General features: G+C 37.0%; 1 protein-coding gene across 3 annotated transcripts in view; it reads left to right on the top strand.

The window, feature by feature from the left end:
- Window positions 1-12,486, top strand: part of PARD3B (par-3 family cell polarity regulator beta) — a 443,287-nt gene that overhangs the window by 25,388 nt on the left and 405,413 nt on the right. For all 3 annotated transcript variants that reach the window (XR_012777023.1, XM_075511456.1, XM_075511455.1), the window contains exon 2: window positions 3,493-3,594. Coding sequence is in view for 2 of the 3 variants with exons in the window: in XM_075511456.1 (XP_075367571.1) it covers window positions 3,493-3,594 (102 nt within the window). In the remaining variant the exon portion in view is untranslated. The remainder of the gene's footprint in view (window positions 1-3,492; window positions 3,595-12,486) is intronic.

The raw sequence follows: 12,486 nt of genomic DNA, 5'->3' as shown, positions 1-12,486 counted from the left end.
TTCTGGTTAAGTTAATAGAAACCAGTTTCACATTTGTGTTTCTGAAACAGCAAGTGTTCAGTCTTGTTGTAGTGTCTGGTGGTTACTATAATTGGGGAGTCCTTGGGATCAAAAAGTCATAGTGGCTTCATACTGTGTGGACCTGAGTCATAGTGTGTGTCGGAGCAGTACCTAAACTATTAAGAAGTATTTTTCTGCTAAGGAAACTATGTGAATGCTGTTCTGTTTTAGTTCTTGTATTTCAGTGTGAATTGTCATTCCTTTCTTTTAAAGAATCTAACACTGGCTGCACTTGCTCCAAAAGATTGGTGAGGAATGGCATCTTCTGTTCTTTCAGACAGATTTAGAGACTACTTCCTCTTTATATGGCCACTAACAAAACCATTAAGTTACTGTATTTGTTGTGGCCCAAAGTAAAAGGAAGGTTAGGAATTTGTTAAGCTTAATGTAGTTTGGGGTGGCTGTGTATCTTGAGCTTGTTTCCTGCCCACTTGCTGCATTCTGTTGGGACAATTGAGCTTTTGCACTCAGTTTTTCTTTGTTTCTTTTTCAGTGACACATCTGGGTTGGTGCAGCTACTGAACCACAAATAGAAGCACACATTGAAAGCAGAATATTCCAATCAGCTGTTTATTTTTTTCACATCAGCTTTATTCTGTCTACAAGACACTTAAACAGCATAATATGTATAACAGGTTTTAATATATCTTCAGACAAAAATGCTAGCTGCAGAAGTTTGTCTAATTAAGAGGAGGGGTTTTCAAGTATGCTTTTTTAGTGTTACTAACTATGGAAACCTTTTGTGATTGCATTAGTTAAAAGGTTCAGGAGGAACATCTGTAGCTACTGATGCATTCCAGTTTGAGAGAATCATATTTTGTAAGTTTATTGGTAGGGTCAAGAGACACTTTTTCACAAGGTTTCTGCATTAGGTAAATTGATGTAAGTTAACATGCTTGCTGTTGCACAGAGGTATGTTTCCTCTCTGCCTTTTCATCTTAGAATTTTGTGGTTATGGTAAAAATACTTAAACCATGGGCTTTAAAATAGAGCTTTGAGCTGTAATAGTTGTCTATGCTTTATCACTTTGCAGAGACAAAAGCATGTTAATTGGTTTTTCTTAAATTTTGTAATTTTGAACACCTGATACCTAGAATGAACAAATATTTGCTATTTCACAAATGGGTGGTTTCAGTGCAAAATGAAATCACTGTGGTTAGAGGTAAATTACAGATTAAATAGACATGTTACAAATAGAGGTACTTTTATGTGCTTAATTGGGTGGTTGTCACTCAGCCATACTGTACCTTAGATATACTTAACCCTCAAACAAGTGCAAGGGGGTAGAAAGACTGTGGGTTAACCTAAGGCAGCTAAGCCCCACACAGCTGCTTGTTCACTCCTTGCCCAGTGGGCTGGGGAGGAGAATCATAAGGGTACAACTGAGAAAAGTCATGGGCTGAGAAAAAGACAGTTTAATAGATAAAACAAAAGCTGTGCACACAACTGACACTCCCCTTCTACACTCCCCCCCCCCCCCCCCCCCCCCCCCCCCCGCCTTTTTCCACCAGCTTTTATTGCTGAACAGTGTCATATGGTATGGAATATCCCTTTGGTCAGCTGCCCCGACTGAGTCCCCTCCCAGCTTCTTGTGCATCCCCAGCCTACTCACTGGTGGGGCAGTGTGGGAAATGGGGAAGGCTTTGATACTGTGTAAGCACTGTTCAGCAATAGCCAAAACATCCCTGTGTTATCAACACTGTTATGGTCGCAAATCCAAAACATAGCACCATGCAAGCTACTATGAAGAAAACTAAATCTATCCCAGCCCAAACCAGTATGTGTCAGTGGAATAATTGAAACTGAACTGTGGAAGCTAGAATAGGAAAAACATTTTGTTTAGAGTTCACCAGCAAAGGTGATAGTGGCATGATGGGCTGACCTGTTGGTAATGCTAGGGTTGTTGTACTGTGAGGTTTTCTGGTTTGTTTTTTGACTGCTGCCTATTGATGATACAATAAAAAAGGCCTAATCCAATTGATCCACATCTGTACCTATGATGGAATTATCCTGATTTATCTGCTGTCTGCGTCACTTGATGGCCAAAGTTATAGAATGCCCATAAATAAATATGGAGTGGAATATCCCTGCTTCTCAGGGACTTCATTACATGGGGAATATCCAAACTAGAGACAAAGAACTTGCTAGTCTATATAGTGTGTCTGTTGTGCTTCACTTTGCTTCTGAGAACTGTGATCTAATTAGACTTGACAAGGAAGAAGGATTTGGCAATATAGATGCAATATAAATGGAATCATTTGGATTGCGTATTGCACATCAGCAGTGCTCTTCTTTCGTTGTCCATTTCTGAAACCTTTCTCAAAGCTATGTGTGTGCGTGCTAGTTACTTGACCCTTAATTTTAGCATGTTCTGGCTGGTCTCCATAATATTTGATGGAGGACTCAAACATGCTTTGTAATCTTAACTAAGCACATTTCCTTTCTTCAGTGTGCTGTAGAAGATGTGCCAATTCAACATTTATCAATGCTGATACCATGGAGTACTCAAACATGTTGCTATGACTCAATGAGCTGCCATGTGGTTGTTAAACCACGATAGCTGGCCCTAATAGGATAAATGTTCAAATGTTAACTAAGGCAATTCAAACATAACCACCACTTAGCCTGTCCCCCTTGGAAGTTATGTATACACAGGTAGCTGGTATGGTTTGGGGGCAGTGGTTACAGACTGTGTGTCTGCTCCCCGATTTGTAATTCATGTCAGGGAGAATTTGCTGTTGAGCAGTGCACTCCAAGTCTTTTGGCTTCAGGGTCAGTGGAACGATGGCGAAGCTCCCAGTTATTGAAGTGAAGTAATTAATAATATATGAGGAAAGTATTAGTTTTGGAAAAGTAACACGATCCCCATTAATATGGTACACAACGTTGCATTGGAATTTGAGAGCATTTATTTATGAAAACAAACGGGGATTTATTTATTCTATTCATTTGTTTTTTTGCCACAATAGCCTGACCTACCTCCTCAGAGAAAGAAATGATGGTTTTTTTTTTAGATATATAAATACATGTATAGACCCCTCCCCCCGAAACTGTCAGGAGTGGTGCATGTCCATACATATATATATTTCTGTGTGTGTGCTGGTAATAACCCAAATATTCCAACTGTAAACTATTGTAAAACGAAAAAAGTTTAATTTCTCCTTGTTTTTTATTAACTATTTAAGTAAAGAATGATAAGGCAATGGAAATGTACATTTTAAAGATGTTTTGCATAGTGTTCTATAGGTAGTGTCTTGTTATGTGTCTGTAGTTTTCATTCTCTCAGTTTTAATTTTGGGTAGTGGCTCCAAGCTTCTACCTCACAATTAAAGAGGGAAATGGGTGGGAAGCAGATGGGATACAAAGCTGCTTTGTCCAGTGGCACTAAAACCATGCAAGGTTAGGTTAAGAAGTCTTGTATCTGTCTTACAGGATCCAACTTCCTGGGTAAATATTCACCACCTGGAGTATACAGATGGAGGAATCCTGGACCCAGATGATGTGCTGGCAGATGTTGTGGAAGACAAAGATAAGGTAGAGCTTCGATGAAAATACTGCTTTGCTTTTTGCTGTGTCTTTTCAAATAACTAATGCTGCTTTCTCATTTCTTGGACATCTGGCAGATGAAGTGAGTGTTAAATATTCTTAAATTAAACACATCTGCCCATAGGTGCTATAGCTGTCTGTTTCTGGAGTAGAACTGGGGAGGGGGGGGGGGGGCAGGGGGAAGCATGACCAAAACAGTGAAGATAATCAGAGGAGCCTAGCAGTTGATTTAGGACTTAACCTTTTCAAGCAGTTCTGTGTTTCTTTTTATTGCTGTACGAAAACAGAGTGGTGAAGGAATGCGAGTTTTGCAAGACATCTTTTTTTATGCCACTTAAAATACCTTTTATAATCTCTTCCTTTGCTTAGAATTAAGTTTTTGAGAATCACTCAAATGTCATGGTTGAATATGTGTGACAAAATAAACAGACAAATCCTGTGATGACAAGAACAGCTGCTTCAACTGTGTTAAATTTCAGGAGGAGTTCCTCTGATTTGCTACTGAAAGTCTAAGCAGGGCAGTTATTAATTTTAAAAGCTATGAGTGTCTAACTTTCAATTCAAACAAGATAGATGTCCTTTCTGGGTAGAGAAGTAGTAGCTGCAAAGAAGCCCCTTTTTAATTTTTTTTTTTTTGTAATTATCAGGAAAATTTAGTTTTGGGAAACTAATTGGTGACACTTCAGCATAGAGGAGGAGGGGTATAACTTATAATACTTCACTGTTTTTTTTCTTTCTTTTCTTCATAATATAGGAGGAAAAATATATCTAGTGACTTAAAACTAAAGATCCAAATATGGGATATGGTTGTACTTTCAGACAAATAGCTTTGTCTATTTACAGTGCCATACGCTTGGTGACTTCAAAATAATTTTGTATATTGCAAACAAATGCTAGTTTTGTATGCTGCTGAGTTCTTCAGTGATTTAATACAAATTGCAACATTTTGCTTATGATTAATGGGATGCTGTTTCTCAGTACCTTAGAAAATTGTCTGAGGTGTACTTCAGTGTCATTTTATGGTGGTTTGTCTGGGAATTCTTAAAAACAATGGAGCTCTGTTTGGTATATGTTCTTTTTATCAAATTTGTATTTCTTGCTTGTCCGTATTTACTGAAAGTGTACTTAAAACACCCTAAGACTTTTTTCCAGTAGCGTTTGGAGGCTAAAGACTGGGTTCTGAGGATTGACACAGCTGTATATAAAGAATAAGACCATAAGCATAAGATGTCATAAAATGAGATACCGCATCAAAGGGAAATGTGGTACTGGTCTCATCACTTAATAAAAATTAACATGTCCACTCAGGATTTCCTCTATTTGAAGTACTGATACAGGAACACTTATGCAAATATGAGCAGTAGTTTGCAGAATATTTGATACACCATCCGGTTTTTAACTTGTTGCCAAAGCCTTTGCTATACTTACTGGTGGGTGTGACTGGTTGAGTATGTGTTGCTGATGAAGTTTCTAGTTCGCACACAGCTGTAGGCTTAAGCATCTTCTGTTATAACAGTGCTAGGTGGGACTCTGTAGTTCTGAGGATGCCTTGAGGAAAAACCACTGGAAAATTGGGATCTTAATCTCTGAAGTGATCTGGGGTGGTTTAGGAATACAGCAAACTCCTCAATTTCTCTTCCTGTGATGTCTCAATTACATGTGATGCATCACTGCCATCTTCTCTTCTTCAGAACACCTTGGTGAAACAGTGATAAGCGAGACTTACTGAACAGCAGCAGCTGCAGTGACAAATCAGGTTTTTTGATTAAAGTAGAGGAGAATCATGTAATCATATAAGGGGACTGCTGGTTGAGAGGTCAAAGAATTCTTTCATTTGAGAGTGGAATTGGGCCATTGCATGTGTAAGGAGCTGTCCATACTACCTACTTACAAGGTTTGGTATGATCTGATAACAAAGAACCAGCCCTATAAAAGGCTTACAAATATTTTTAATAGTTTTATGGTGACCTATTAGCCTTTAAGCCTTCACCAGTACTATTCTGCACTGAGAATATTGGCTAGGGAATCTTTAAGCTTTGCAAAAAGGGGAGGAGATATTTAGATCTAATTGACCTGATATCTAATTTGGTGTTTAAAGTCCCTAAATAGATGAAAGAATATTTGGTACATTTATCTGTGCACTGATTCTCTTTTGGTTATTATTATCTGTATGTGTGATAAATGAATAGGCCGCAGCTTTGTTGCTCCCTTGTCCTTGTCATCTTTTCCTATGCATCCAAGTCAGTAATACAGTCTCCCATGAAATCAGTCACTCTGTATAAAAATAAGTGTTGCACTTAACCTCAGTGCCTTTAACCAAAGGTGTGTTTGGCATTGCTGACCATCAAGCTCTTCTTTAGTGGCAGAGGAAACTAGCTGATGCTTTTTTAAGGGTTAATCTGCTCTAGATTGTACTTTGATAGCAGTAAATTAGCACAGTTTCTTCAAAGGAAAATGTGCTTGCTAATCTATTGAAATTCTTTCATTGTGGCAACAGAACAGTGAATGAGAGAGAGCTATCAGATATAATTTATTTGGAATTTCAAAAGCTTTTGACAGTCCTTAACAATAGATGGTTAAGGAGGCACAACTACTCATGAGGTAAGCAGCAAGTGCTGCTGTGGGTCAGTAAATGATTGAGAAAGATGGAATAAACGGTCAGTTTCCAACGTTGTGAAAGGATGGCACTGGGCTGCATAATGCACATTATTGGGAGTGGCAATGTTTTTGAGCTCTGCTTATGTTAACTTCATGGTTTCCTCTTGAACTCAAAATTAATCAAAATTCAGCAAATAGGCAGTACAGTGGATGACACTAATTGCTGTCAACTGCACAGTTATGCATGGTGGAGAGGGTGGCTTGTTCTATTTGCATATAAAACAAGTCTAAATTAGTATTACATGTGCTTGGCAACTTGTGTCATGTGAAAATGCTTTGGAAATTCTTTATGGTAAGAGCCCCTCTTGCTGCTGCTGCCTCTTGCTGCTGCTGCCTCAGCAATAATCTGTGGCCCGAATTGGATGTCAAAGCTATTGTTGAATAGTTTTAAAATAGTTCGTTTTCACTGAGTTACCTAGTAAGTGTTTGTGTCCTGATTACTCTGAATGATGGATCTAATTAATTAAAAACCCCAAATTTTGTCATTTGAATAAAAACATGCTATTTAAATTGTCTGCTTTTAATGTGTTGAAGCTATAAATGGAGTCCTCTTTGTACGCTGTTCTTAACAGACTTCTATCACTTGAAATTACTTTTTTCCTTGAGGAAGAAAATGCCCTAAGAAAACTTCTATGCTGTGCAAAAGATGAGTACAAAACATTTCCTTTCATATCATTCTGTACATTGAGCCTGTGCTTGGCACATGTCTTAAATGCATAAACTTAATGTACCCATCTGGATTTCTCTCTGATTTTTATATGGAGTCATGTTTTCAAATACTCACAAACACCTGGGGAGACTAAAAAGATGTAATGAAGCCCTGTGCTAATGAATTAAAACTTGCTTAGCTTATAGGAAAAGTTTAAACTGTTAATAACTTCCTAGTTCAGAACAGTTCTACTCTCTGAACACATATAAAGTCTACAGGGAAAATACAGTTTCTGTCTAACCTGTCCAACATGTATGTTCATATTTTGACAGGATTAAATACAAGCAAAACATGCTGACTGGTATGCTTTTATCAGCAGAGCTCTTCTGAAGTAGGGGATGATGGTGTGCTGTCAGGGTGCTGGGGTTTTTTGTTTGGTTGGGTTTGTTTTTTATTTTGGTTTTTTTCCCTGTAAGACTGTGCTTGCAAGGGCAGTATTGCAGTATCTACAATTTGGCCAACAAAGCTATTGAACGTTTATGTAAAGATACCGTTTCCTGATCAGTGCTGCTGGCAAAAGACCTACACTTGTCATCCTAGAAGATGGTGTAGTTTTAACCTCTCCAGAGGCTTGCTTGTTAGCAGTTCCACTGCTGTAATTATACAGTGGGGGTGTTTTGTGTTTGGTGGGTTTTTTTGTTGTTGTTGTTGGGGTTTTTGTTGTTGTTGTTTTGGTTTGGTATTTTTGTGTGTATGTGGTGGTGGTTTTTTTTTTTTTAGGAGTGGAAGGAAGAAAAAAAAAAAGGTATGTGATTGTGAGGGGCATTGTGCTAATACTGAAATAGCAGGGTGCCAATATGGTCTTAGAAGTAGTTTTTGCTTGTGTATCTCCTTTGTTAAATATGGGTGACTCGTGTTTTTTAATAGCAGCAGAAGCTTTTGAAGGGCACAAAGCAATATCAATGAAATGCTGAAAGAGTGACATTCTTTCAAGATTTGTAGGGACTGTAACTGTCATTTAAGTGTTTCTAATGATGATATCAAGTAAATGGTATGAATTAAGTGTAGTTCAGATACTTATTTTAGCTAAGCATTTAATGAAATATTAGATAGCAAAATCAATGAATTTTTCCTTCTCAGTTCACTACAAGCAGAAATGCAATATTGAGAAAACATGTCTCCTGGAAGGTCTCCAAATGCTAGAGTAATCATCTGCTGGCTGTTCAAAATGGTTATTGGGCCCATACATGCTTCTGATGAGAAGCTGAAGATCTGGCTGAAGTTGTTTTTGTAGAGGATGCCAAGTAACTCTCAAACCCTACTTTAGACAAAGGTCTTTGCAGGTAGCTTTCGCTTCAGTGACGGTATTGTGAGTGAGGCTAGTTTGGAGAAATTGTTTCAGCAAAATGACAAAAATGTTTGGATTCAGAACTGGATATAAACTTCAAGAGTGATGTAATTATACAAAGGAAATGTCTGTCCAAGTACCTGACAGGCATGTTTTCTGTCAGTGGATTCTGAACTTTTCCATTGTTTCCAGGCAGGTTTAGTCACTGGGAGTGCTGGCTGGCTGGGTATAGCACTTACACAGCAGTTATTTTCTGACCAGGGTTTGACTCTAGACTTTCCGGGTTGTCATTCCGGCTGTGAAAGTGACGGCACGCTCTAATATGCGATGTGTATTTAAATTAAGTTGTATTGAAGTAATTCCACCTTTGAACAGTTTCTGTTCCCTCCAACCATTGAATTCCTCATGAAATGGAGAAGGAAATCAGAACTAAAGTAACCTTTAGTTAAGTAGAGAAGGTGTGGCTGAAGAGCGTGAGGTGATAAGGAAAATGATTTCTACAAACAAGTTGAAAAATGGTAAAATGAAGTCAAAATTACAAGGCAAGTGGGCAGGAGTATCTCAATAGTTTAAAAAATAAATAAAGGGCTCTGAAATTCTGAGGGAATTTCTCTTAATGGGGAGTTACAGCATTGCTGTTTTAAAAGCTTCCCCTGCAAATCAGTGGCAGAGGCCTCGATGCTGGCTTGTTTAAATTACCGTCCACTGGGTCACCAGAACCTGAAAATGTCACATATTACAGATCTTTTTGTCGTATGGTTTGATTCTCAAATATGTATGAGCCATGCAAGTAATGCATACTTAAGTTAGAGAAATGTGGTTCAGACCTCTAGACTTCTGTGTAATTGAGCTTTCTAGTATTTTCTCTAGGGTTTTGTAACTTTCTGATAACTGGAATGTAGAATAGAGTTTTTTATTCTTCAGTTTGTTGTACAACAGTGTATTATACTTGTTTAGGAAAAACAAAACAAGATATGTAAGACTTAGTTACAACTGAGAATTTTTACCTATTGAAGTATATGCTGCAGTGTTTTTTTATGTAGGCTGCTCTACAAGTTGTTGCATATTAGTCAACTTTCCCCTGGAGAAGTTTTAAAATACAAAAAAAATTCCCTTTCATATAAAGAATAAGCATGTAAGAGAGATGTCTGGTAGCACAGAAAGCAATTTAATGATGTTAGTTTCATATAATGTGGAGGTAACAGCTTAAGCGTGCAATGGACACAGGATCGTTCAAATTGGTGTATTGTAACTTGGATGCTCTGTGTCTGTCATAAAATCTGCACCAAAAATGCATGCATCAAAGAAAAAAAAATTTTTGTAGCTTTTTTTCTCTATAAGGTGGTGAATGTTACTCTGGATTAGGGTTTTGACACTCAATGTTTTATGACATTTAGTTGATTAATAACATGGCCAAGTTATTGTTTTATTGTGTGTGCTTTTACTGACTGTTAAACTGGTTGCAGCAAATACACGCGTCAAACTTTTGATACTTAGTGCTTCTGGCAGAGTCCTGGTTACACTTCTGTAAGTTTGAATGCTGTGTTTGAGAGAACTCTTGTCCAGGGGCAGCCAGTTCTTATGTTTCGTTCCTTGGTGCTAATGAGGTAAAATAGGGATTAGTAGATCAAAAGCCTGGTATGTTCAAGTTGGGGAAAAAAGAAGTTGCAGAAATTTGTCAAAACTGGTATATAAGGGCTGTTGTTCTTTGATTTGGTTTTAATGTTGGGGTTTTTTTTTTTTTTTGTAAGTATAATTTTCAGGCTGTGGTTAATATCTCTGCCAGAATGTGTGTGGATATTTGTCTTTGTGACTCTTCCTTACTGCTTCTGGTTTTGTATTCATATTTTGTGGTTTCAGTAATGAGATCGTACAGATGAGCGGAAGTCTTAAAATTTGATTAACAAAAAGGATAACTAATGATTCATTCTTCTTTCAAACCCTAAATTGGTAAAAATTAAAATGGATTTAACTTTCATCCTGAATAATATGATTACAACCTCCAAAGGCATGATACAGTGTTCTTATCTGTTAGATTCAGAGTATTCTGTTTCTTCCTTGAATAAATAATTTGTAATAAGTTTCAGTTGTAATTTCCCATAATCAAAGTTATTGGCATATGAAATTGTTACTGCTGACAGTGTTTGTTTACTTAAATATTCTTAGCTAGTTCTGGGCGATGAAGATACAAAGACAAAACACTACTGTGAATAAAACCTCCATGTAACTTCTGTTCTATCAAGGGAGTCCCAGTGTAAGTATTCTTTAGGTGTCTGATAATTAGCTATGCATCATGCATCTACAAGGAAGAGAAGTATTAGAAATAGCATATTGTAAAAATTACCTTTATCCTTTTCAGCACATCAAAATATGAAGAAGAAATGCGAGACACAAGAAAATCCTAGATCAAAACGACCTATCTATCCTTTTGCATTGACTGTGATGATGGCTTTTCCCCCTCATCTTGAGTCACAGGCTTTTTAACTTGTTCAAAAAGATAGTGCCAATGCTTGCTAAAAACCTCTGTTGAGTTTATCTAGGCTTTACCTGTAGTTTAAAAACAAACAAACAAACGAAGGTGTTGGAGGTGGGGGGACATTCTTATGGAAAAACTGTAGACCTTGATTTGCTGGCCCTTTGAATGAACCAAGATGGAGTTTTGTTTTAGCTATTGATGAAATAGTATGCAAGCCAGTCAAGCTGCAGCCTATTTTAAAAAAATATGGTTTCATGCTTTTCAGGAAGAAAAGGTTTTATGCCATTTTGAGCCAATGCTTGTTTAGGAAACAGATGTCTGATTTCACTCTTGTGTAGTAGGGTATGCTGTGAGCCACCATATATATATATATATATATATATATATAAAAGGATATTTTGATAGGAGTTAGTCTTGTTTATTTTTGGAGTGGGATCTGAACTGTGAGTACCAGAGGGAAGGGGGGAAAAAAATCACCATCATTAGCACTTACCAAGCAACACTTTATTTCAGTAATGCAGTTTCTTTTAGAATACAGATTATGAAGCTTTGCATTTTTATGAAATTTGTTTTAATTTCTTGTTGCAGAGGTGCCATGCATTATTCAAGATTATAAAATGATTTGGATTTCAGGAGCATTTGGATTTGCTGATGAGGATTTCAAGCTGTGTAATTATGAAACTGTATGCACATAGGTTGGAAGTTCAGAACTCATTAGCGTAATCATTAAAATAACCATTTTTTAAGTGTAGTATTACATTCCGTGGTGTGCAATTACACTATCATGTGCTTCTGGTTACTGGAAACATTCTTGTAATAAACTTCAGGTCTAGCAATGTGCTTCAAGATAAGTTCATAGCTTTAAGAACAGACACCTGGTCAAATGTTGCTTAGCTTATTAAAGAAAATTCAGTTTTATAGATTTAGAGCCATAACACAGTGCCTGTATGCATAAATTAACCTCCCATTTATCCTAGAAAAAATTATAAGCTTTTACATATTTAGTGCTGTATAATGTAATTTTTCTTAAAATAGATATTGTCTTGGAACATGTTACAAGGGTTACTTATTTCAGCTCCACCTACTTTAAAAACGTGGTTATAAAGGTTCTTACCAGATGGACTCCAACCTTTTAATTTTTTCAGTGTAATGTTTGTGTTTGAACATTCTGAACTGTGAACTCTTTCTCTGAACATCAGTAACCACCAGAGTTTTTCCATTTTGTGATAAGTATTCCATTACTTTTCTCAGATTTTAAAAAAAAAAAAAAAAATAAAAATTTAACTGTGACAGTGGATCTGTGACACTAATAAGATTCCTGATAGTTTTGGAATAAGATTGCCTATTTAAATGCTAAGAGGGGGATTTTGGAGTTAAAATCCTTTTTACGTAAGATATATGCAAATCTGAAACTTGTGCTTTTCTAATTTGATTTTCTATTGATCCTTCTATTTGATTTGTATTTTGGCATTTTAAATGAAAGAGTATTAAAAACACAGCAGGGAGAAGGTTTGAGACCTGGGTCACTTGGGTTTTGGAGAGTATTCAGCTGTACAACCATAACACTTTCTCTCGACCTGGAAATGTGTTTTGTCATCTGGGCACTAAGTACTGTAGCTAATTGGTGGTCTGACAACTGAAGCTGTTGGAGTTTCTGTTCTTTAAACAATGAGAGGGGTGGAGGGAGGGAGGTCATTCTAAGTGCATCTGGTCACAAATGGTGGGTTGAATGGACATTCAAATGTGCTG

The sequence above is a fragment of the Mycteria americana genome, chromosome 9 (assembly GCF_035582795.1).
Source record: "Mycteria americana isolate JAX WOST 10 ecotype Jacksonville Zoo and Gardens chromosome 9, USCA_MyAme_1.0, whole genome shotgun sequence".
NCBI lineage: Eukaryota > Metazoa > Chordata > Aves > Ciconiiformes > Ciconiidae > Mycteria > Mycteria americana.
The sequence above is the reverse complement of the archived record's forward strand: the minus strand, read 5'-3'. Positions and strand labels throughout refer to the sequence as shown.